Source organism: Corythoichthys intestinalis, chromosome 12 (assembly GCF_030265065.1).
Source record: "Corythoichthys intestinalis isolate RoL2023-P3 chromosome 12, ASM3026506v1, whole genome shotgun sequence".
In the NCBI taxonomy this organism is placed as follows: Eukaryota; Metazoa; Chordata; class Actinopteri; order Syngnathiformes; family Syngnathidae; genus Corythoichthys; species Corythoichthys intestinalis.
In genome coordinates this window covers 28,692,522-28,720,161 of record NC_080406.1, presented here as the reverse complement: position 1 = coordinate 28,720,161, position 27,640 = coordinate 28,692,522, and the positions used below count along the sequence as shown (strand labels likewise).

Sequence of the window (27,640 nt, the reverse complement as noted above, 5' to 3'; positions counted from 1 at the left end):
TTTCGCTTTAAATTGTCCAGAACTTCTGGTAAGTATTCTGTTTTATAAAGTCCTTCATAAAAACTTAGAAAGTTTTATCTTTGCTAACTATTGATAATTTTTTTTGCCTATTTTACGGCCTAAACTTTCTTTTCAATTTTCTACAAAATTTATTAAATGTGTTTTTTCTTTTTAATTATTTGTAATGTGTGTACATGAAGTCCGGCTATATTTTTGGTTTATCCCCTCTATTGACTCGATGATTAGCACAAACCAACATGCATAGTGTGAAGGAATGTCTTGAGCGAATGTGTTCTTTAGTGTGGTTGTGCGACGCACAGGCACACCATTATGGCTCACCTGCCCTTTGTCTTGGTCTATCACTATCTCCTTGTCATGCTTCAATGAACCTTGACTCCACCAGCCTCCTGAAATGCAATCTCCCGCAAAAGCCATCAAATAAAAATTCATATTGATACTCCAGCTCGGCTTTCCTCCACCTTTTCCCTTCGCTCACAATCAGCGGTCCACGATGATAAATGACCGACTGTCAGATATTAAAGTCTGGAACACAGAACAACACGTTCCCATCTTTCTTTCCACATGGCGTCACCCCTGCGGTTTGAGCCCATTTGGGGATTTTAAAGACTTGTCGCCAGACTTCTTTGGATAGTGAAAAACAGCAAATAAACTAGCGCCGAACTTAAAGCTCATCAATTCCACTACTTCTGTGTAAATTGGAGCTGGTACTCTGCAAAGGCAAGGAAGCTCAGTTCCACGTGTGTTTGAATTATGTATAAACCTTTACGTGATTTCGACTTTACGACGCCAGAGTCTCGTCTGCTATGTTGTCCTCTGTCGTGTTTTTTTTTTTTTTTTGGTCTCATAAACAGTACCTTATTGTACCTCACAATATCTTATTTTTTACGATACTTTATTAATATGATGTGTTCTGTCCTCAACGTGAAGTTTTTCTGCTAGACAGACAAGGCATTTGTGGTTTTTGAAGCTTTTGACTTCCTTCACTTTTGACAATTTGGAAAGCTGTAACACACATATGTACACTTATGATCAAAACGACACGCATTTTAACATTAAAATACTTGAAATAAAAAAATTGTTCAAAAGTCCATCTAGACTGATCAGTATGTAAATTTAGTAGATTAAATTAGCCTAATTTGCCTTACAAAGTCTGCTAGTTTAAATGCTACAAACTCCACAAGCTATAGCTCTAACCACCACATAATTACAAATGCATACAAAAACATATATTAGCTGAAACAACTTACAACCTTATGATGGCCAAACCAGAGCGCAGCTGTTCTTTATCCACGACGAATCTGCTCCTCAATCATACAAGGTGACAGTCCAGGCACACCCAACACTGCCACCAGAGGGCAGTGTATCCTCCATAATTAAACAAAATGCAATGCTTTTGGATTTTTTGGATAGTTATTTTGAGATTTAGTGGTACTTAAAGGGTAAATTCAGAATTAGGTTAGGGTTTAAATTCGAGTTACGTCTCCAGCGTATGAACGAAACTTGTCTTAAGCCGGAGACTACCTGTATTTAGATGTATTTATCATTCATAAATTAAGATGTAAGAGCTGCATACTCACACTCACAAGGGAGTCACACAAATACTGGGTTCTAGACCACATGGCTGATTTGTGTACTCTCCACCCCTCCCAATCACTTATCTATCAGACCCCCCTCCCCCCCTTTTTTCCTTGGTTATCAGGTCCTCCAGATGGTGTCAACCGGAAATACAACTAGCTAACAATAGCACCAACATATTCATAGTTAGTGTAGGGTATTTATTGTTGTTGTCTGTGCTTCTTCTATTTCTCCTTCTTTTCTTCTGTTCCCCCATTATCCCTTCCTGTTCCTAATAAACAAGGTACGTTGAATGATTACAGTGGAAGTATGTCAGACTTCCATAAAACTATTCGGACCAATGGGACACTCAGATGTCCATTCTATGTGTCAAGCAGCTGAACAGGACAGGTTATTAAAAAAAGATGTAAAAGCTGCCTGGTGGAGTTTTTTAGTACAGCTTTTTGTATTCATGCATTGTGGAAGACCGTAATGGATTCCACATCTGAGCAAAAAAGTTTATACTGTAGTGGTGCACAAGTATGAAAAATGATGGAGGTAAAGCAGTCTATAGAAAATTGAACAGTAGTTCACAGATGAAGCCCCTAAGTTTGCTTCTCTGATCTAAAATCATAGGATGTCTATTTTTCAAATGTATAGCTGCTTTAATCACTTATGATAGTTGTTTCAAATCAGAAAAAGTTGCAAAGTGGCGTTTTCAAAGCTGATTTACCTTCTCCAGTAACCACATGATAAAAAACTGAAAACTTATTACTGAGAAATAAGTATTTACACTCAGACGGATGTGAGATGTCATAATTTCTCATGTGCAATTAGAAGCCATCAGCGCATTAATGGGCCATTTCACCAGCCATTCAAATTACTTTTGTCACCTTTAGTGATTTCTGGTGGTTATAGCACCATTCTGCTAACATGATGCATTCATAAATAGTATATGCAGTATGCTTATGCAGATTGAGCATAATAAATTTAGTTTACTTTGTGCAAAACAAATTTAATGGCAAGATCAATTACTAATATGAAGTATTTATTGCATTTTGATCTTGATTTATTGGAACCTAGTATGCTGTTGACAAGTTGGAGATTCACTTTGACAGGAATCCTGATATCCATCTGTAGCATCCATTGGCAGTTATTTTAAGCTGCTTTTGAACCTTGCAACACGCCAAGGGCAGACCTTTTCATCGCTTGTGTTTTTCCAGAGATAATGATATTCTTTTACTCGGAATAGGATTTTCAGTCTTTCTCATTTTCTATCCTTTGTTCACCTTCACCTTTCCCTCCCCCGCCAGTCGGCCTCCGCTGGTGTTCCCTCCATGGTGGCGCAGCTCTATCGCGCCTTCTGCGCACAAGCGAGGGATGAGAGGCAAATCAAAAAACCCTGCATTTCCCCACAGTCTCTCTGACTGTGCCAGATTAAATTAGAGGTTTTTCATCTTCTTTCTCATCTTCCTCTTTTTTTCCTGCCTCCTGTGGCTCAACTCAGAATTACCTGGAACCAAGCCGTCTGGTAACCTGATGACGCAGTATCACAAGTTCATTCAAGAGAGATAGTCTACTGGTCTCAGCGTGGATTCTGTTGGTTTGATTTAAATCCTGTTTATGAAAGAGTCAGAAAATCGAAAATGTGCCTCGTGTCCAATAGCAATCATATAAATATCTGGATTTTTGTTTCGGTCTGAGAGCTTGACGTCTAAGAAACCTGACTTCAGAGGTTTTTTTTATGATGAGACTTTGCTTGACTATTTTGCTTTGACTTTTGTATGGGGCAGTCAACACAACGTACCTCACAACAAACAGCCTCTTTGCCTTCTTAAGCAGAAAGAAAAAAAAAGTATGTTAAAAATAATGAAAGAATTGACCAGTTTCTGTTACTGGGGGGGTGGGGGTTCTGTTTTTTCCCATCCTTTGCTAATCAAGAGTAAAACAAGGGTAGATTTTACCAAATCCAGCAAAAAAAACGTTAGTATTTTATAGCATTTAAGCTAGCGGACGTTGGCTATGTAAGTTGTCCAATTGTTTTTTTGTTGTACATAGATCCTTATTTATTTATTTATTTATTTTAATACCGTTTGAGGCTCAGCTCAGTTATTTCAATTTTTTTATGATCTTTATCCGATTACTCGATTATTCCAACTAACTAATTCATTGATTAATCGACTACTAATATAATCGATAGGTGCAGCCCTAAAAAAGTTACTTAGGTTCACTACAACAGAGCCTTCCTGAGAAGTAGGTTCGCTACAACAGAGCCTTCCTGAAAAGTCCACTGCTTAAAGATGGCGGTTGTTTACTAACGCCGGCGAGTCTGTCATTTCGTATCTAGTTGTCTATACATATGCTAACGCCGGCGAGTCTGTCATTTCGCATCTAGTTCTATATACATGTGATATCTACCGTAGCATCATGCGGGCGTAGTTTGTAGGCCAGACATGTCTAAAGTCCGGCCCGGGGGCCAAATGCGGCCCCTGGTCAAATTTATTCCGGCCCCCAGCCTCTGTCATAAAATCAATAACATCTGGCCCGCACACAGACTTAAATAAATTGGCAGCAGTACTTCTACTAGCATATGAAGTAGGTTACACACAGATGCTGCTCTTCATTTATCCACTAAAAGGCAGCAGCACTCTAAGCAACATTACCCCGCGTGACCCTTTACTCCCACTTTTCTAAAATGGCGACAATCAACGCAAAAAAGAAAGTTAACTGCGACGGCCGACACTTCAAGGATAGGTGGAAATTTGACTATTTCTTCACTAAAATATGCAACAACTATGTCTGCCTCATTTGCAAAGAGACAGTCGCTGTTTTTAAAGAGTTCAATGTGAGGCGATATTACAAAACAAGACAGGCTGACATGTACGACAAGATTACAGGGAAGACACGGAGCGAGAAATTAAAGCAACTTGAAGCTAGTTTAATTTCACAGCACCAGTATTTCCCAAGAGCCCGAGAATCGAAACATAACACCACAAAGGCTAGTTGCGAGTTTGTTGAAATTTAATAGTTTAAAAAAAAAAATAATAAAGCAAATGTGAAACACAGATTGGCTTGCAAAAATTGGCTTAGATATATTGTTCTAAGTAAAGGACGTCAGCCAAGGTCGGCCCCCCACATTTTAACCACACCAAACCTGTCCCCCATTGCAAAAAGTTTGGACACCCCTGTTGTAGGCTGTCGGCTGCAGTCAGGTATTATTGAACCACCGAGCATCGCGTTTGCAATGACGTCACAACTCCCTTCCCTCCTCCCACCCCCGCTCAGTTCTCTCCGTATCTCTCAAACATTTCTCATGTCATTCAACCAGCGTAGTAATGCATAGTAACGCACGCCTTTACATCCTGAGTAACGGTAACTGCTTTGCAAAGGTGAGAAAAATAATTAATTACTCACTACTGAAAAAAATAACGCCGTTCGTAACGCTGTTATATTCTAACGCCGTTATTAACAACACTGATTGTGTATCGGTAAAATTGTTTCCAACCTTGACATTTACAGTGGATCATCATTAGAGCTTCTCCCACCCATCACCATTGAAAAATTGTAACTGAATAGTAGAGCTGGGTAGTAACGTGTTATATTTACTCTGTCACATTTACTTGAGTAACTTAAAAAAAATAAAATTAAAAAAAAACTAGTCACTAGTTACATTTTAGATATTCGATTTTTTGCAAGAGACTCCAGAAGTGGCGCTACCAGTTTCACCAATGAGACATCGCAACAATAATCACATGACTCCATTATACCAATCAGACTCAAGCTTACCCATAATCACACCGGCCTCTTTCATCGGGTAGCATCATTAAAGCACCATAAAAAATGAACTATTTGACATAGAGCGCTGCTGTCAACATCACTAAAAAGCGGAGCTTTTAACCTCTCGCCCAGTTTTTATTTGGCACCGATTGATATGATGCCTTTAGTTTCATAATAGGAAATATTTTTCTCCACTAGAGGGCACTCTTTGGACGAATGATGCTTTATTTCTTTTTTTCTCTCTTAATTCGATTATATATATATATATATATATATATATATATTAGACATGTGCCGGTTACCGGTTTCACGGTTTACCGGGGTGTGAAAACGTCGCGGTTTCAAAACCACTAAAATTTTCCGTCATACCTTAGTACGGTATTCGCTATTTTTCATGTGCCAAAATGCAGCCGAAGTGGCTTGGTGCGGCAGCGCTCACCCTTCCCCTGTTTGTTGCCGTGAGTGTCAGTGACGCTATTCTGCTAAACAGCAAACCCAAAAACAAACCCTCCAAACACAAGGCGTACTTTTCTTCAATTTAATGAGCTCTCAAATCGTGGTGAAATATACAAATGAATACATTTAAAATGTTATACAATTGTATTTTTCCACATGTGAGTAGGTTCAACAGGATTGCAGTAGCACCATGAAAAAGGTCGCCAAAAACAAAACACACATTTTCCTTTCAAATTCAATATACAAACTAACTAAAACTTACAAAGACGAATGTTAGCCTAGGCTAAGCTGGGAGAGCAGCTTCGTCGACGTTTCATGTCTCACAGCCGCTGAGTGAAACAAGCTTAAATGAAGGAGGGAGAAAAAAAAAAAAGGATCGCGTCAAAGATCGCTAATTGCGAAAGGAGGTCTCACTCCTCCCTTTTTGTTTCAGATGAAACCTTTCCTCAACATATTTACATTTTAACTAACTTATAAAACTAACTTACACATCTTTAACTAACTTATTAACTTATGAATTCTTTGTTCTTTTTAACACAAAGGCATGACATCATGTAGAAGAGAGTTGACACAGTGGCTGAAAATGGCGAAATTGCAGCTTCTCCCCCTCAAAAAGTCATACAGTATATATTTTTAATTTTATTTAGAAGTGTTTTTACTTTTTTATAGCAATTATTTTGTTCTTGCTCTAATATTGAGCAACTTGAGCTGTGGCTGTGGGTATAGTCTAGGTTCTATTTATTTTAATTTTATATAAAATATTTGATATTTTTTGTTAGTTTATTTATTTTCACATTAATTTATTTTCACATTATATTCATGTTCCAATTTGCAAATATGTTCTGAAAAAAAAACTTCAATGGAAAAAAGTTTTTCTTTTTTTTTTTTTTTTTTTAAACCCATACATCTCAAAATTTTGGAGCTATAATTGCAATACCGTGATACCGTGAAACCGCGGTATTTTTGCTCACGGTTATCGTACCGTCAAAATCTCATACCGGCACATGCCTGATATATATATATATATATATATATATATATATATATATATATATATATATATATATATATATTGTATTTGTATTTTTCTTTGGCTTAATGTGGTTATGTACTAGGTTATAGTAGTCGTCGTCTTCCTCAAAGTATAATACCAGTCCATATCCTGTAGATAACTTTGTGCTGAGAGGGGGGGAAAGAAAATCAAACATCATAAGCAGTTACTCATTACTTGAGTATTCTTCACCAGATACTTTTCTAGTTGTACTTGAGTACATTTTTTGGATGGCTACTTGAGTAATATCATTTTGAAGTAACGCTACTCTTGCTTACTTGAGTAAAATGTTTGGCTACTCTACCCACCTCTGTTGACTAATATATTTGTCAATAGCGGTAAATGACAGCTATTTGAATACAAATGCAGTATACAATACAACACATCAGCAAGCGATATAACAATATCCGTGTCACTATTATACTGACTAAAGGGGGGCAAAACATAGAAAACCTGCCGTTTTAAAACCCATTTCACCACCGTTCACTCCTTAATACATGCACACAAACACACATTATGAATATTTTGTGTGTCTCTCCCCAATGACCTCACCTGATTCTACGTGTTCAGAACCTTGCCATCTCATCTGAAAATCAAACCTGACAGGCACATTTGCATTGCCTGCTGATGACGCCACATTTCCGCAGCAGCGTTTGGAGGAGGATGGAAGAAAAAATAGGAATATCTAAAAGTCGGTCTTAGATGAAATTGTGTATACGACCACATTCACAGATAGTTACAGTGGGGCAAATAAGTATTTAGTCAACCACTAATTGTGCAAGTTCTCCCACTTGAAAAGATTAGAGAGGCCTGTAATTGTCAACATGGGTAAACCTCAACCATAAGAGACAGAATGTGGAGGGGAAAAAAACTGCAAATCACATTGTTTGATTTTTAAAGAATTTATTTACAAATCATGGTAGAAAATAAGTATTTGGTCAATACCAAAAGTTCATCTCAATACTTTGTTATGTACCCTTTGTTGGCAATAACGGAGGCCAAAAGTTTTCTGTAACTCTTCACAAGCTTTTCACACACTGTTGCTGGTATTTTGGCCCATTCCTCCATGCAGATCTCCTCTAGAGCAGTCATGTTTTGAGCCTGTCGTTTGGCAACACGGACTTTCAATGGGGTTGAGATGTGGAGACTGGCTAGGCCACTCCAGAACCTTGAAATGCTTCCTAGGAAGCCACTCCTTTGTTGCCCTGGCTGTGTGTTTTGGATCCTTGTCATGCTGAAAGATGCAGCCACGTCTCATCTTCAATGCCTTTGCTGTTGGAAGGAGATTTTCACTTAAAATCTCTCGATACATGGCCCCATTCATTCTTTCCTTTACACAAATACGTCGTCCTGGTCCCTTTGCAGAAAAACAGCCCCAAAGCATGATGTTTCCACCCCCATGCTTTACAATGGGTATGGTGTTCTTCGGATGCAATTCAGTATTCTTTCTCCTCCAAACAGGGGAACCTGTGTTTCTACCAAAAAGTTCTATTTTGGTTTCATCTGACCATAACATTCTCCCAGTCCTCTTTTGAATCATCCAAATGCTCTCTAGCGAACTGAAGACGGGCCTGGACGTGTACTTTCGTCAGAAGGGGGACACATCTGGCAGTGCAGGATTTGAGTCCCTGTTGGCGCATTGTGTTACTGACAGTAGCATTTGTTACTGTTGTCCCAGCTCTCTGTAGGTCATTCACTAGGTCCCCCCGTGTAGTTCTGGGATTTTTGCTCACCGTTCTTGTTATTATTTTGACGCCACGGGGTGAGATCTTGCATGGAGCCCCAGATCGAGGGAGATTATCAGTGGTCTTGTATGTCTTCCATTTTCAAATAATTGCTCCACAGTTGATTTCTTTACACCAAGCGTTTTATCTATTGCAGATTCAGTCTTCCCAGCCTGGTGCAGGTCTACAATTTTGTCTCTGGTGTCCTTCGACAGCTCTTTGGTCTTGGCCATAGTGGAGTTTGGAGTGTGTGTGACTGACTGAGGTTGTGGACAGGTGTCTTTTATACCGATAATGAGTTAAAACAGGTGCCATTAATGCAGGTAACGAGTGGAGCCTCGTTAGACCTCGTTAGAAGAAGTTAGACCTCTTTGACAGCCAGAAATCTTGCTCGTTTGTAGGTGACCAAATACTTATTTTCCACTCTAATTTGGAAATAAGTTCTTTCAAAAATCAAACAATGTGATTTTCTGTTGTTTATTTTTTTCACATTCTCCCATGTTGACAATTACAGGCCTCTCTAACCTTTTCAAGTAGGAGAACTTGCACAATTGGTGGTTGACTAAATACTTATTTGCCACACTGTAAATGGAGGCTATGCAATCCATACCCACTTGCTAATAAATTAAACATATTCAAACTTTCTTTGAACCACACAAAGTAATTGAACTCACATTCAAACTTTCTTTGAACCACACAAGGTAATTGAACTCACAAGATAATGCAAGTATAAAATATAGAATTGAATGTGATGTCCAGTTGCAAACTTAAATGGCCACTACCATGTCCAAACAACAGCTTGGATGTAATATGCATCATTGTCCTAATGAGCAAGTGCCAATTTGAGTGCTATGTTGCAGGGTGACGGGGAGAGAGGCACCTGAATACTTCTAAAATGAATCGTGTGTTCCACTCCGCTGGACCTTCTCCCTCCCGTCCACCCTCACCCCACCTTTTCATTTTCAATTAGGGCTCGGAATATGAATCTTTAATAGGGTGATAATTGTGCCAGCATATTTACTGTCACCCACCATTAGCCCAGATTAATTAGCCCATTTAGTTTAGCTTAGGCAAGTGTCTGACTGAGGAATGGGGGCACTGATGGAAGGCAAGGCTCGCGCGAGTGGATTCAGCACAATCTGCTCGCTATCATAATGCCATCTTTCGCACTCTTTTGTGGCGTTTGCCACTCTGTCTTTTCATTTTTCTTCCGCCTTAACTTTCCGTGAGTCTGCTCCATCAATCCGCGCTCAGCACAATTTTTTTTCTTCATTTTTCTGTCGTGACCTTTGAAGTTGTTTGGCTGTGAGGCCCCGCTTTCAATAACATTCCCATACCGCATCCAAAAATTTCTATAAATTGGCGTTGTAGTGCATATTTACCGAAGGCGTGGTCTGGTTTCATATAATTCAGTGGTATGAAAAAGTATCTGAACCTTATCGAATTTCTCACATTTCTGCATAAAGTCACCATCAAATGTGATCTAATCTTTGTCAAAATCACACAGATGAAAATACAGTGTCTGCTTTAACTAAAACTACCAAAACATTTATAGGTTTTCATATTTTTATGAGGATAGCATGCAAACAATGACAGAAGGGGGAAAACAAGTAAGTAAACCCTCTGCCTAAGGATACTTAGAGTAACTGAAACCAAATTTTATCAAACATTTTAAGTTGGCTGGGAAAGGATACAAAACCATCTCTAAAAGTCTTGATTTTCATCAATCGACAGTCAGAGAAGTTATCTACCAATGGAGAGAGTTTGGCACTGTTCCTTCTCTCCCAAGGAGTGGCCAACTACCAAACATGACGCCAAGAGTTCAGCGCAGAATACTCAGAGGTAAAAAAAGAACCCTAGAGTGTCTGCTTAAGACTTACAGAAATCACTGGCACGCTCCAATGTCTCTGTGCACACATCAACTATATGTAAAACTATGGCCAAGAATGGTGTTCATGGGAGGACCCCACCGAGGAAGCCACTGCTGTCTAAAAAAACATTGCTGCTCGTTAAATGTTCGCAAAAAAGGCACTTGGACACTCAACAGAAGTTTTGGCAAAATATTTTGTGGACTGATGAAACCAAAGTTGAATTGTTGGGAGTAACACACAACGTCATGTGTGGAGGAAAAATGGAACAGCTCACCAACATCAACACCTCATCCCCACCGTGAAGCATGATGGAGGGAGCATCATTTTTTGGGGCTGTTTTGCTCACTCAGGGCCTGGACAACTTACAAACATGAATGGAAGAATGAATTTAAAAGTTTATCAGGATGTTTTGTAGGAAAATAGAAGGCAGTCTGTCAGACAAGCTAAATAGAAGATGCTGCAACAAGACGATGATCCAAAACAAATAAGTAAATCAACTTCAGAATGGTTTTAGAAGAACAAAATACACATTCTGGAGTGGCCAAGTCAAAGTCCAGACTTGAACCCCATTGATATGCTGTTGCATGACCTAAAGACAGCGATGCATTCCAGACTTCCCAGCAATCTGACTGAACTACAGCAGTTTTGTAGAGAAGAACGGGCCAAGATTAGTCCTGAGCAACGTGGACAGGAAGCGTCTGGTTGAAGTTATTGCTGCCAAAAAGGGTGGCCATAAATATCAAATGTGATGGTTCACTTACTTATTTTTCCCACTTCTGTCATTGTTTGTACACTATCCTCATTAAAATATGAAAACCTATAAATGGTTGGGTGGACACAGTTTTTTTCATCTGTGTAATTTTCACAAAGATCAGCTCACATTTGATGGTGATTTTATGCAGAAATGTGACAAATTCCAAAAGGGTCAGATATTTTCTTCATAACACTGTATGTTCTCAGAGAGTGTCGCTGAAGCCTTCGTCCATATATGGCTTCGTAATTTTCAGAAGTCTGGTCAGTCCTTATGAAAGTGTAATTTTTGAAATGGTGAGGTAATCCATCTTAAGTGGTAAAAATACCTACTGTCTGAAAAGTGTCTTCCGATTCCCCAACCGTTGGGGGCCTTTTATCATCAAATTATTAGCACTTATTACTTACTTTTTTGTTTCCTGCAATGCTTCTATGCAGGATGGTTATGAAAAAAAAAGGCAATATTGATTGCATTCACTGTAAACGTAGCCAATGACTGCGGAATACATAGTTAGCGATTGAACATGATTATTTATATGTGTTGTGTTGAAGTATTTCAAAGCAAATTAGGAATATATGGTGTCATACCAATTTTTTGTGATTTTGTTTTCCACTAAAAATATATATATATTTTTTTTAGTTCGGTTCTTGAGTCAAATCTGTTGTGGTGTACAACGCCTGATCATAGATGTTGTCATTTCTGGTTTGCTTGGAAAATATGATTCATTGATGCAAACATTACCTCGAATAACCTTTTTCATTGTTATATACTTTAGCAACGTCCGCCATGGCTAGATTTATGTCTTCCAGCCGGCAGTGTGAAACAATGTCTAGTCAAAGTCTCAAGTCCATGTTCTCTGTCCTCTTTTAATGCGTTCATATTTCAGCAAGGGCTCATGTAGTCACACTGCAAATCAACACGGTAGTAGCTACTCAATGCAAATCGCTGCTTTGAATCAGTCCAAGTGCGTGCTTGCCACTTAAGTCGACCTCTTGTCTTGTCCTCTGATTTGCAGGTGCTATTGCAGTGAGGCTGCTCTCAGGTCAGGACAAACCCGTAACCATGGATATGGATGAGGAGGAGAATATGAGTAAGTTCACCGAGCTTTTCTGTTCCGTTGGCTGTTTTTTTTTTTTTTCCGCATTACAATATACTTGCATGTCTTCCCTGATTGTCATCCTGATTTTCCGATGTGTAATCAGTACGACCTAACACATGAGGAACATTCTACTGCTTAGCACAAATTTACAAAACTGGCTATTCTTACGTGTTCTGAAAAGTCTGCTAATTGGTTATTATGATTGCCCCTTAAATTTCTGTCCTGACATGAACTGAGACATACTGTAGTAGTGCAGGCACACACAGATATTACTGACAACTTAAAAGGGAAAAGTTAATCAGTACATCTGAGAGGCTTCAGGTCATATAACAGATTTCAACTTCTTCAAGTTTCCTCCTCTGAAGACTTCTTTTCCTAAGCTTATTGAACTTTAATTAGACATTTGAGGCCAATTTTATAGTGAGGGGAGCTAAGAACGTCCCAGAAAGGAATGTGTGATCAAATGTTTTTTCCCCATATACCGTATCTTCTTAAGGAATAGGTCATGTTGCTGAATAATGTCGTACTTTTTGAACATTGTTAATTATGGCCAACCAAACATGGGTGTCATGACTGATTATCCACCTGGGGGTTGTTTCAGGTATGCAGTAAATGTAATATCTGCTATGCACCACTTAACAATCCACGTAAAAACAAGAATCGTTCATATAGAGATTGAATTTCCTATTCTTAACACACCCCACACTAGGGGTGTGCCATTTTAGGCACCCCACAATTCGATTCGATTATGATTCAGGGTGCTGCGATTCGATTATTGAACGATGATCACGGTATTGATGATGATCACGATTATTGCGTTTGTCGATGCGTCACACATTATTAATTAATAAGGTAGCCATTATTTATTTAGAATATTCTAATGATTCAACTGGAGCGATGGAAACATGCCCATCCAACAAAAAGCTGCCCTTAAGCTGTTTTTTTAAACAAGTAAGTGCAAAAACATTAACCATTTTGAAGACAGTACTTATTTCTCAACATGCCTATCAGAGGTTGCGCTAGACTTTTTCGTTGTCTGTCATTTTGACTGACAGGGTCATAAAAATCCGGTCATAATCTATTTTTACCCGACACTTAAATTTTTAAAATGTTAATAATGACATATTCAATAGTATTTCGTTTTCATTCATCTTTAATTAATATTCTGTCCGAACAAGCTTAACAGAGAATCCACACCGCGCCATCACACATCAGGCAGCTGTGCGTTATTAGCGCCTAGCTACGACTCTCGGCCGTGTAAGCAATGTTGAAATATTGCTTATATGGAGCAGAGAGAAAACCGATCATTCTCAGGCTTATCCTCAAACCTATTTTTATTTTTTTATGACTGTTGTCAAGTCCGACCCTTCCTAAAAAGCCGTGTTCAAGGCAAGCTAGGCTCTAATATCGCACAGCTGTATCGCTACCGTACCGTCACTCACTTTTTGATGATGTAATTGCTGCATTAAATCCGATTTGCGGGACTGGGCAGTACAGACCGCCGCGACAGTCTGGAAAAATGTGGCCCAGATCGGATTTAGACCACATACGAAAGTGACCCAGATCGTATTTGAAATGGTCCCGTTCTATGCAACTAGTCATGTTCAGACCGTCAAGTTAATGCCTCACTCGAGTCGGAAAAACACGAAAAAATCGGATTCGTGCATTAAGACCTGTACTATGAACGTAGCCTTAGTTCGGACGCTGAGTTGCCTTGACATTTTTCCGAGTAAGGCCAACGACGTCATGCATCAAGAGAGACAATAGCTAATTAATATGCTCACTCGCCACCCTGTGGTCTGGGTGTGAATTGCAACCTGTCAAAATGACGGATGGACTTCAGTTTTTTCCGTCACCGTTTTTAAAAAACCGGTCAACGACGGAAAATATTCGATTAACGCGACCCCTGATGCCTATACAACACACTGCTGACCTTGAGATGCTGTTTTTAACAAGAAGGTGCCAAAATATTTGCTGTTTCAAAGGCAGTACATATTTCTCTCAACAATACAATTAAATTTACACTGGTGGAATGAATTCCACATTTTCTGGAAACAAACAAAGTGTATGTAGAAGTAAGACTTCTTTTAACCAATATACTTTGTTATCACAGATTCATGTACTATTCCGCATGTTTGTAGTGTTACCGCTGTACTTAATCCTGGTTTTGAACGTTCTGATTCTGGAATAACTTTTTTACACCACCAAACAACGCACAAATTGTCATGGAAATACATGTTAGCACAGTCGCTAATTAGCATTGCGCTCGGCGCTAACTAGTAACATCTCAAAAACAACATTAATAACGGCCAAACAGTACAAGAGGGTTTGTGTACTCTCCTCTGATAGACTGACACGGGACTTAACAAAACACTAGGAACTTTTTCCAATTGACATTACTTGAACCTACTGCTGGACAATTGAAAGACAAGGAGCAACGAACTATCTCTCTTCCCCTATCGCTCTAAAAAATATCTTGTGCACAGAATCGGGACCGCCGAGTTCCTAGCTGTCTCATACACAAATTTATTTTCCAGTCTTTTGAACTGGAGTAAATCTCTCGCTCAGTAACTTCAGCTGGATCCATCATAACATTGCGCGTCCATTAAAGGTGTCCGGGTGGCAGACGTGTCTTGAATTTCGTTCCGCTACTAGCAGCTGTCATAAAGTTATTAGGGAAAATCATCATTTTTGGACATTCATGAATCGTAATCGAATCGTCACGAATCTCGATGCATCTAATAATCGAATTTTTTTGGGCACCGTTACCCAACACTATATGATAATCACTCATGATAATCACTAAGAGGCATGCAAGAATCAGGTGTTTGCCGACTTTGAATCAGAAGAGAGGAAAAATGCTCAAATTCGACCTGATAATCGGAATGCGTTTAGACCACTTAAAGTTTAATGCTGACTACACAATCACTGGCATGTGAACGGTGTGTGCCATATTTCATGCATGGGCTCATGGTTGATGCTTTTAATCTCTACCATCCAACCAAAAGCTGTATCTTTTATTTTATGGAAAACTATGTCATGGAATCCATTTGTTTTATTTGCACGACAGTCATTGTGTGATTGCAAGTGATCAACTATATCTGTTTGTGTTGCTTTGATCACTGGATTAATCTGTGTTAAATGTGTGTCACGTTAATTATAATTTAAGGTCCAATGGCTTAGTGGTATTTTTATGTGTGTTTGTAGTTATTGGTAGTTTCTTTTTATTTCATCAAGCCTGGGTTATTTTTGCGATGAGGAAGTTTAATTTGGAATTTTTTCCTTTTGCAACATTTCTCCTTCTCTTCCTTGAAATCCATTCTATCTGCTAAACTAGCACACCCGTGAAGAATGCATGCATAGGCTGGTGCATGTTTTCAGAGCTCATAAGCCGATGAATGTGCAGTTTGAACGATGACTGATCTTTTGGCGTACCGTATGTTTTTTGTTTGGCTTGTCCTAATACATGACCATGATATGATCCCGATGGTAACGGCATGTCAATACAACACAACACTGATGAGTATCACGGGGGCAGGGGTTTTCTGAAACACGGGTTCACACCAGTGACCCCCTAATTTGAACGTTTCTTTCCTCCTTTTGAACTGTGACATGTCATTATTGTCAAAATTCCCCGTGAAGGCGGGTTGATGTCACATTTTGAACTGGCACTCTTGTCACCAGCCAAGCTTTTTAGGACCCAGGCAGTCTTCTCTATCTGCCTCTTTTTGATGTGTTCTCCCGTTTTGCCTGGTCCTCAGCTCCTCCCCTTGCACTCCCCCCTGCACTCCCTCAACCCAACCTACAGTCCCACTCATGCACACTGCGGCCTCTTTCTCCTGAGTACCGCAAGGAGTAACCTATCAAGCCTTTGCTGAAGGATGTTATAAATGAAAATTTTTGCCAATATTCCATCCGCTTTGCTTACTGGGTTCAGTGATATGTGTTCCCTAGCACATCTAATACAATAGTGAATAGCTGACGCTTAGACATTTGCTCACTGTAGGTAACAAAAGGAGTATATGAATGGGAGCTAAATATCTGTGAATATTCATTAACACCAGGACTTGAGTTTGAACTTTGAATGCCCAATTTTCATAAGCTCCATGTTTTAAGAGACAATTTCCTGTAAAATGAAGCTGTATTATATAACCCATTTTAACAAATCAACACTGAAATTTGATAGTTCAAAAAGGAATGAATATGGCTGACTGACTTGATGTAAGCTGTCGATCTCATTAGAGATACTTATGAAAACATCTGCCTTTATAGAGGAACACAAATCATTGGTTCAGTTCCAAAGAGTGATAAAGGAATCTATAAATTTTGCATTTACAAGATCCTGCAACGAAGGCGTTGTAAGTTACTCTTTCTGGGCACCGCAGGTTCGAGCAGCACTGACGTTAAGGAAAACCGAAACCTGGACAACGTGTCCTGCAAAGAAGGGGTGGGTGTGGCCGAGCAACTCCCCAATGGAAGCGGCTTGGGCGGTCGAAAGCGGCCCCTGGAAGAAGGAAACAATGGTCACGCTCACTCCAAGTTCCGAGCCAAGAAGCGCAAGAAAACACCAGGACCGATCCTGCCCAAGAATGCCCTGATGCAGCTCAATGAAATCAAACCGGGTCTTCAGTATAAACTGCTGTCCCAGACAGGGCCCGTCCACGCACCAGTTTTTGTCATGACCGTTGAGGTCAACGGACAAACATTTGAGGGTATGGGTCCGACCAAGAAGAAAGCCAAACTGAACGCGGCCGAGAAAGCTCTGCGATCCTTTGTCCAGTTCCCCAACGCGTCTGAGGCACACCTGGCCATGGGTCGAACACTGACAGTCAACACAGACTTTACTTCCGACCAAGCTGATTTCCCAGACATGCTGTTCAACGGTTTTGAGACACCAGCCATACCCGAAGAGTCCTTCTATGTCGGTTCCAACGGTAGCAGCACTTTAAACTCTCTAGGGGAGTATCCACTCCCCACAGCACCTGGCAGCAACCTTGTCCAGGCGCCACTGCCGCCTCCTTCTGCATTCAGCTCCCCCTCCAGTGGCAAAAACCCTGTCATGATTCTCAATGAACTCAGGCCAGGCCTCAAATATGACTTTGTGTCAGAGAGCGGGGAGAGTCACGCCAAGAATTTCGTGATGTCGGTGACTGTGGACTCACAGACATTTGAAGGCTCGGGGCGCAACAAGAAACTAGCTAAGGCTCGGGCGGCACAGGCCGCTCTCACGGCTCTTTTCAACATGCAACTAGACCAGACACCGTCCAGGCAGCCCATACCCAGAGAGGGATTACAGCTCCACCTCCCGCAGGTAAGACATTGCTTCTTTTTTGTTGTTGTGCTCGCCAAGAACTCGCGTTAGATCAATAACCTGACCAATGAAAATCAGCATTAGATGTTAAAGACCTGCTTTTCAAATCCAACAGAAATTTTCAAGTGAGCCAGAAGTCCAACGCAAAAGGCTAGCTTTGACTGTCTGGGTATAAGTAAGGTACACCCATAAAACATAATATTGAAACGTGTTTACTTACATGTTCAATTCACTGCGAAATCATCCATCTGAGTGAAATGAACCAACATTTTTTAGATGGTTTTGTTTTTTTTTTCTCAACAATAGGAGCAATTTGCAACTGTAGTCTTCAAGAAAATGTACAGTGGCAGCCAAAAGTGTGTGTTTTGAATTTACAGAGAGGTTTTTTTTCTTGGTTGAACCTTGGTTCGTGTCTCTTCTTATATTTTTAAAAATCTTACTCCGTTAATCCTGTGTATACGATTAACTGTTGTACTGAGAATGTTGGAATTTTTCTCCAAGAAGAAAAGCTCTTTCACACCCATAACCTTGTGTCTTGAAAGTTAAAGGACGCTGGCTACAATTGGGTGAGTCCAAACTAGTGCCAAAGTAATTTTAAAATAATGTCATTAATTTATGTCCATCCAGCTGCAGTCATCTCTTGTCTTGGGTGTCGTCATTTTCTATCACATTAGCCCCTGAGTAAAGAGCTTAGGCAGAAAAAGTGGCTGTCAAAGAACACATGATGTATGTTCACTTGAGCTTGAATTGTTTGCTCTGTTGAACCTGACTTACAAGACACCTTGAAATATATTCTGGCATTATTGTGACCCTCCATTAATATGTGGTATTATTCCAAACTCAACGCTGCTGGAGGGGGTGGGGACTCAAACTTTTAATTCATTAATGTAAAAACATACATTTAAAAGGCCTTATAATTGGATTTGAACAAAACAAATTGTGAACTGAATGAAAATCACTTTTAAAGTAGTTCTGCATACTCTTGATAATTGGAAACAAATACAGTTTAAGATTTAAAACTAGGCCTGCACAATATATTGTTTGAACATCGTCATCGCAGTGTGGACATGCGTAATAGTCCCATCGGAGGATGTATGATTGTTGTTGTTGTTGTTTTTTTTTTTGAATATGCAAACTATTGTTTTGCTTCATAAAAACAGCAATTGTGGCTTCCTAGATTCCAATTATGTACACCAATCTTCATCATTCACAGATAAACCCCCTTAACCTGATTTTAACAGTATTACATGAATACAATGTGGTCATAGTGAGTCAACCAAAGTCTTCCCAAAACAGAGCTATTCAAGTCATCTGGTGAAAGTTCTTCTTCTTTTAATATCGCAGTATATATAGCTAACACCCAATAAGTCGCAATGTCAGTTTTTTCCAATATCGTCCAGCCCTATTGAAAACTAAATAAAAACTTCACAAAAAAAAAAAAATCACACGCTGACTACGCATGTGCCAGTATGAGATTCTGAGGGTATGATAACCTCAAGTAAAAATATCACGGTATTGTAATTACAGCTCTAAAATGTCTTACTTTGAGATATCTGGGTTTTAAAAAAAAAACAAAAACAAAAAAAAACAACACTTTTTTCCATTGAACAGGATTTTTATTTTTCAAAACATATTAGCAAATTGGAACATAAATATAATGTTAAGGTAAAATAAAATTTTTTTAAAATCAAAGTAACTGAAATATTCTAAATAAAATTAAAATAAATGCAGTCATTGAGATGAGCCTAAACCCCCAGCTAGAACTCAACATTACCATCAGAACAAAAATAATTGAATTATTTTCCTTTAAAAGTAGATGTGTATGACTCGTATCATGTTTCCATTATACACATTTTCTTTCTCAACACAGACAATTGCCAGAGAGAAAAAAAAACACCACGTTTTACCACCGCTAGACATACTAAACATGCTGGAGTAAACTCTCGAAGGTGGTGGGAAACGTTCATGAAAGTGTGTACTAACCTTCAATTTTGTATAAATGCAAAATCATATTGGAGGTATTGCCTTCTAGGCCAGGGGTTCCCAACCTATTCCACTAAGGCACACTGTGGGTGCAGGATTTCATTCTTACCAAACAAGATGACAACACTTTTTCCCCAATCTGGTGTTTTACAAGTGCAATCAGTTGATTGCAGTCAGGTGTGGCTTGTTTTAGCAGAAGCCTCATTGGTTCAACTGTCTCTGCTGGATCGGCTGGAACAAAAACCAGGACCCACAGTGTGCCTTGAGGACTGGGTTGAAAACCCCTGTTCTAGGCAACCACCCTCCGCAAACATGTTTAACATGTCGGTTGGCCTTCCTCTAAGCCGCGGCCGTTTTTAACTTTCTGTCTGTAAATTTCTGTAACCGAAGTATTCCCATACTAGCGATTTTGTTTTCTTAGATGGGGGGAAAAGTTGTCATCGTGCCATCATGTAGCACAGCTGACTCACTGACACTGACCAAAAACTGGTGGAGTAGGCTTGAGACTTATGGCTCCAAGCAAGGGATTTCGCCATGCATTTTTGGAACATAAAAAATGGCTAATACCTTAGGAACGGTATGACGGAAACATTTTTTTGCGGTTTTGAAACCTTGACGTTTTCATACCACGGTATACCTTGAAACCGGTAATCAGCACATGCCTAATGCTGACTAATCCCGACTGCTTGTCGGTGACGAAGACAGTTGAAATCTCAGTGTAAATTTTGTGATCCTATCAAAAATCTTTTATAAAAGTTCCGGGAATGGTATTACCAAGTCCAGATTTTCCACTTAAAATTACTCTGTCGGGAGTCCCAGCCTCTAGAGCAGGGGTCGGGAACCTATGGCTCTTTTGACGGCTGCATCTGGCTCGCAGACAAATCTTCAAATATTAAACAAAACAAAAAAGTTTCGTTATGTAACGGGAGGGGCGCTAAGACCTCGGGGAAAACCTGGCCGGCGTAAGGGCCACATTAAAAAGAGCAACCAGCAAGGGGGCGCTCACATTTTTTCCATTGGCAAGCCAGTGATCAGGCGACATTTAAAACTGGTGCGGCAGTGGAGAACGTCTGAAAAGTCTGATGGTGTGTGTGGCAATCGGTTGCAGTAATAGCTATGCATCTGTAGCGTGGTGCAGACAGAGATTAAATGCTTCAGTCTGTTGCTACACATTTAATTTTGTTTTATTTTCATTTTTCTTGTACAGCTGAAACAAGAAAAAAAACGTCCGTCTCGCATTGCTGCACACAGATGGCTCATTTCATATTCACACTAAAATGCGAATTCTAATTTAATTATATTAAAAAACAAATACAAGTTTTTGTGACAAAAATTTCTGTATTTTAGACACTACTAGCATTCACTCGTCGTCCGCTCACCATTACGAACACATCTGCAGTCATACATAAACATACTTAAAGATTAACATATTTCTGAACTATATTAACACACAGTACACATCACAATCATCCTAAAATAAAGCAATCCACTAATATACATTCAAAATATACTCCTTTTCTCACTTGAAACAAGAAAAAAATACTAAAAACACTCATTTCTTATTCGCTCTAAAATGCGAACAATTATTACCCATGCACGCCTAGAAGCGAATGCTGCCCCTGTTGGTTTAAACCCATAAATACAACAGTCTTTTCAGGCTGAAACTTGTGTGTATATTTTCCACAAACACAACAAAATGAGATGAAACATTTTAAACATAGGGTGAATCTATCTGTGGAAACAACAAAATATTAAAATAACTTATTTTAAAGTTATTTATTATTTATTAGAATTATTATTTATATAAGTTATTAAAAACAATTCAGAGACTTATTGTACTTTAAAAGTGTTGAAATTACATGAAATGCACATTTTACTTGTATTTGTAGTTTTAAACATATTGTATGGCTCTCACAGAATTACATTTTTAAAAAAATGTGGTGTTCATGGCTCTCTCAGCCAAAAAGGTTCCCGACCCCTGCTTTAGAGGATTCTTCAAAAATAGTCTTCAAGCTGTTAATTGACACTCTGGGTTGAAGTTTACTGTTGAATTAATAATGAAACGAGCAAAACTGTTTTTTTTTTTTTTTTTAATTAAAATTTTTAACTAACACCGTTTTGCATCTCAATTTGGGACTCCACTTGAAATGTTACTCTGTTAAATGGCGAAATTTTGATGAACTAACCCATGATTTACTGTGAGACTAAACATTGTTTTCCCCCATAATGAAAGAGAGTCCATTCTGATATTGGCTGCAAGTGAAAGATTTTGGCAAAAAAGGGGGGGGGGAATTAAATTCTTACATTTTTTTTTTAAATTAAGACAAAATTTTCACTCCAAACAAAAACTAGAACGGATTAAATGCATTTCCATTGATTTCAGTGCTATACGATGATTTGAGGTATGGAACTTTTTTTTTTTTTTTTTTAGTGTATTTAAATTAATCTTGTCGTTTTCCATATTCATATTAACATAAGATGTAAAGCAACATGAAAACGAATCCACAGTTGAAATTAAAAATGTGTTCCTCTGAAGAAAAACGTTAGTTAGTATTAAGTTTACCTGAATAACTTCATAAAACTGTTTTTGTATTGCTTTTGCAACTGTTATGGTTCTTGTTTGGTGCTGAAGACAAACATTGTGACAGGCGCCGGTGCTCCGAGGGCAAGGAGGCCAACTTCAGACATGTTTTAGAAGCTCCGGATTTGACGCAAGTTTGTGTGTTGGTGTGTGTGCGTGCTCACGCGGTTGCAGGTTCTCGCCGATGCCGTCTCTCGACTGGTGGTGGATAAATTCAGCGAACTGACAGACAACTTCACATCCCCCCACGCGCGGCGGAAAGTCCTGGCAGGAGTCGTCATGACAACAGGTAGATAGATTGTCACGGCGGAGCTTTGACAGCAAACAGTTTGTAAAGCCTCTTGTCAATTCTAATAAGTGCATGTAGCGATTTATTTAGTTTCTGCAACGTCAGTCAAAAGTGAGCTTTATCACTTCTAATCCTGCGTAACAGGAACGGATGTCAAGGAAGCGCAGGTGATTTGTGTTGCAACGGGAACCAAATGCATCAACGGCGAGTACATGAGCGACCGCGGCCTGGCCCTAAACGACTGCCACGCTGAAATTATCGCCCGTCGCTCCCTCATGAGATACCTTTACATCCAGCTGGAGTTCTTCCTCAGGTCAGGAGACACGCTCACATTGGCCATTGTCCGGCGTTTCAATTGCATTCAATGATATTTTCTGTCGCTGTAGCAGCAGCAAAGAAGAGCATCAGAAGTCCATTTTCATGCATTGTGAAAAAGGAGGCTTCAAGTTAAAGGACAACATTCAGTTCCACCTCTACATCAGCACGTCTCCTTGCGGAGATGCCAGAATTTTCTCCCCGCACGAGGCCGGCGTAGAAGGTAATCAACCGCTTGAGTCCCAAAACTTGATGTTAAAATGTCCATGTGAATTTTGTTTTTAATTATTAATAGTATGCCATCTTTTAATAGCGTACCGCACGCAACACATCACTTTCGCTCATTAATATTCACGACCTTAGCAACTGTTGCTAGGTGGGTCAAGCTCACGTTTGTCCCTCATGCTAAATGCATGTAAATACTGTACCAACAAGATGTTTTCTAAGCTAAACCTACCAATTCTGTCCGAAAATGATGTCCTGGTGCCAAATTAACTGGTAAAGAGATGGCTTGAGTGACGAGGGCTGAAAAAGACAGGGGAAAAAGAGCCGACCTGATCCAGAGGTAGTTTTTTTATCGACACCTTTTTCTGATGTGCATTGCCTTGCGCCACTGACAATGACATTCTTCTGTTTCAACAATCCATCCTTTACCATATCCTCTGGTTGTCTTAGGTCTCTGACCCGTTCTTGGGGGTAATTAATATTGCTATTTTTGTGTAGCGATTGCAAATGCTACTCAGTGACAGCCAATGAACACTTTTAATTTTTTTACTGACAAATCTTAATTCTATTAATTGTACACTTCCCCTTTACCAAAGTTGTTTCTTTACAACAGAAAGGGTAACAACAGTGGCAGTCAGATACCATTTAAATTTTTTTCAGGTCATTCATTGTCAGACAGAAGCAACACGGCAAAGCGCCATGCTAAAAAATATAAGTAAAATATCAAAATGGCTTACCTCTTCGGGGCAGGCTGTGGCAGGCAATGGTTATGTAGGACCATGGCCCCCTAACAAAATGTTACTGCATATGAAGGTGAATGGCTTCACCTTGCTGGCTTTAAACTGGTCTTTTCAACGTCAGCACAAGTTGATCCCTTCTTCACATTTTTTCCTCTTTTTTGGCTTCGGGAAACGTATGAAGAAAACATCCTTCATTTGTCGTAATGTCTAGTCGTTTCTCCAGGTTCCGTAGCAGCAGTGTTTACTCGAAATGTTCTTTTTTTGAAAGATTACCGGCAGAAAACAGGCAGTACTAACACGGGTTGTATGCGAGAGCGCTTCTATATTGACCCACTTCCGGTTTACGATGGTGACATCACGCTTCCGTGCGGTACGCTATTCCATCATTCATTCTGAATGTAATTCATTGGCTGCCATTGACAACAATAGATGTCTAATTGACAACATTTAAACATTATGTTAATTGTAAAATGTCATGTTGTTTGCAATTATCATGAATTCATTATAAATAAAACACCCATTTACTCCAAAATAGATGAATAAATCAGTCATAACATATTTTTCGACTTCTAAATTATCTGTCACGTTTTATTTGTAATGCGACTTAAAAAAATGTTAAATTAAAATTGTTTAAATGTATTGTGAAATAATAATTGTACTATTAATATGGCAATAATTCTCAAATAAAATTATTTTTAATAATTATTACCAAATATTTAATCAAAGGAATTAATAAAAATGTTTAAATATGTCATTTTAAAAAATCGTTGATTTCGATTTGTTACAATTTAACCATTTGAAATTTTGATTTAAAAACAATATCTTTGTAAAGTCAATATTTTTCTAATAATATTGCTTTATCATACTTGTTTTTGTTTAAAAAAAAAAGAAAAAAAGAAAAATGGTAACACTTTACAATAAAGGTCCCTAAATTAAAATTAGTTAATGCATTTTTATACAATAACTAATGTTTAAGCAACAGGACTTAAGCATTTATTATTTCTTAGTTAAGGGGCACATGTGCTACACTTTACAATAACGGTCCAAAAAACATTCAAACGCATTGTATACGTGAATTCATGTTAAGTAATTTATTATGTATATTATAACCTAACCTTAAATATGGTATTATTTCACATGAACGTACCTCATAAGTACTCCTTAACCTTAATTAACAATTACTGAATGTTTTTGGACCCTTATTGTAAAGTGTAGCACATGTGTCCCTTAACTAAGAAATTACACATGCTTAACCTTTATTGCCAAATGTATCACATTTGATACACCTAAAATTTCATGATTTTGAGACTAATTCAGAATTTTGACATTTCTTTTTGGAAAACAAAAATGATGGATGCAAGTCAACACATGAATCTGCAGGTTCCATGAGAAAAAAAAACAGGATTTAGCAAGGGTTATAGATATTAGAGCGCTTATTACACATATTCATTTTTTTTTTTTACAAATTTGAAAAAAAAGGTTTCATTAGGACCTTATTTCTCAAATTTTGGGATTCTCTGATAATTGCTTTATGTTGCAGGTATTTAAGGGTTAAGCCCCCCCCCCCCCCCCCCCCCCCTTTAACCTTTATTAACCATTATTGAATGCTTTTTGGACCCTTATTGTAAAGTGTAGCACATGTGTCCCTTAACTAAGAAATTAGAGATGCTTAAGTTAACGAACTCTATATACATATACATATATATATATATATATATATATATATATATATATATATATATAATTTTACCAAAATATTAGTGACCGTCTGGTTCTGCATTAACGAATGCGTTAACTAATGTTAATTAATATATTACTAAATGTTAAATAAGCGATTATATGAATTATTGTAATGTTACTTAAACATTAGTTATTGTCTTAAAATGCATTAACTTAATGCATTAACTCATGTTAATTAATGTATTAATACATTTTAGATACGGGATTGAATGAATTATTGTCATGTTACTTAAACATAAGTTATTGTCTAAAAATGCATTAACTAATGTTAATTAAGGGACCCTTATTGTAAAATGTTACCAAAAAATTCTGTAAAGTTGTATTGTTTTTACATTTTACAATTAAAAAAAAATGGATCAATTAATTCAATGTGAATATATACCGTTCAATTATCCACTGTTAGGAAGAAAAATGGCAACAACACACAGATGAAAATTCAACTATCAACAAAAATTTGTGACTTCAACGGACTCTTTATTATGTAAATACCAAGTGGGCCATAGATTTTCTGTTGTGTTGCTAAACTGACGTTTGCCAAATGAATTCCTTCAGATTCCCTCTTCTGCTTGTTTCAATTTAATTAGAAATTTGCTGCAATGTCCTAATAAGCGTCCAACACATTGAAAACCAGACTTCATTAATTAGAGCTTTTGTTAGTTGCTGTATGCGCCTATCTGTTGTGTTTTTTCCCCCCCGCGTTCACTGTCTGACTGATTAACCTTCTTCATACGCGGTCAACGTGTTTTCCTGTCACACGTCATCTGGGAGACCAGCCACATTCAATTAGCCAATGAATAGACGCTATAATCAGAAACATTGATAACGAAATATCCTTGTGACGTTTTTTTTTTCCCTGAGCCTAGTTCAGTTTTGTTTTCACAACATCATTCTTTCGCCATATCCTTCAATTCCAAACTCAACAAGGGGGAGCAAGGGGCCGTCAATCATGAATATGCGATGGTTCCGGCTGAAGGGAGCTGGCTAAAATGCCAGTCGGCGGGAGTCGTCATTTTTACGTGCAGGCAGATGCTTTCTAATTGGCTGTCAGTTTTCCACCTTTAGTGCAGCTCAGTGCACTCGTCGTACCATCAACAACCAATTGCTGACGTTTCATGTCTTGTGAGCTCATTTATTTCGACAGTTCAAACCTATCAGGGAGATACTCTCTTCAGTGTTTGCCTCTTGATTTGGAAAAAAAAAAGTGGGTTTCTTTGCAAAAACTATTTTTGGCAGGCATAATTGGGAGGAACTTGTAGAAGAGATGAACCATTTTGAATGAACAGAAGTATCATTATATGATCTGGTTTTGCCGCTGCAGACCAGGGAGACAGACATCCCAACCGGAAAGCCAGGGGGCAACTTCGGACCAAGATAGAGTCCGGAGAGGGAACCATACCCGTCAGGTCCAGTAACACCATTCAAACATGGGACGGCGTTCTTCAGGGGGAAAGGTTACTCACCATGTCATGCAGCGACAAGATCGCCAGGTATTTTCATTCTTCCTGAAACATGCACAGTTCACTGCCAGCATTCCGTTTTGCTTTTTTTTTTTTGTTCTTGTTCTTTTTTTGCGTTTTTTTTTTTTTTTAATTTATCTTTAAATTATTCACTGCCAACGACTGCATAGCATTTGGCCAGATTTGTCAAGGTCAGTGTTGTTCAACTTACTTTTAAAAAAGTAATTAATTAGTTATAAATTACTTATCCCAAAAAGTAATTGAGTTAGTAACTAAGTTTGTTCTACACATTATCACATTATACATTCTATTTTATGACATCTTTCATATCAAAAATGTTTACTGATTGAACTGAATTTTTCATTAAAAAAAAAAAAAAAAAAAAACATAGGTCAAACATATTTGACTTTTATTTTTAATTTCACTTATATAAGAGTAACGCTATACAAACCTTGAACTTTCAAATGATGTGAGAAAAAAAGCCTTTTTGTTTTTCCTGTTGTACTTAACCTGCACCAAACAGTGACCCCCATACTGAAGTACACACTGAACTTGTGACTTGTGTGTATCATCACACCCGTAATACATATTTTTCAATATGCAGGTGAGGCTTTGTATCTACTGCCTCTCCTGTCTTTTCTCTAGTTTTGATTTAAAAAATTAAAAAATCACACATAATTAATTATATTTATTTC

General features: G+C 38.4%; 1 protein-coding gene across 6 annotated transcripts in view; it reads left to right on the top strand.

The window, feature by feature from the left end:
- The window catches only part of adarb1b (adenosine deaminase RNA specific B1b), a 163,478-nt gene that overhangs the window by 122,820 nt on the left and 13,018 nt on the right, over positions 1–27,640 (top strand). For 5 of the 6 annotated variants that reach the window (XM_057853119.1, XM_057853117.1, XM_057853118.1 and 2 more), the window contains 6 exons: positions 12,221–12,295; positions 16,690–17,615; positions 22,354–22,468; positions 22,613–22,781; positions 22,855–23,006; positions 26,807–26,975. In XM_057853119.1, coding sequence (XP_057709102.1) covers positions 12,268–12,295; positions 16,690–17,615; positions 22,354–22,468; positions 22,613–22,781; positions 22,855–23,006; positions 26,807–26,975 — 1,559 coding nt within the window. In that variant the 5' untranslated portion in view covers positions 12,221–12,267. The remainder of the gene's footprint in view (positions 1–12,220; positions 12,296–16,689; positions 17,616–22,353; positions 22,469–22,612; positions 22,782–22,854; positions 23,007–26,806; positions 26,976–27,640) is intronic. The other variant, XM_057853116.1, reaches the window with a different exon arrangement.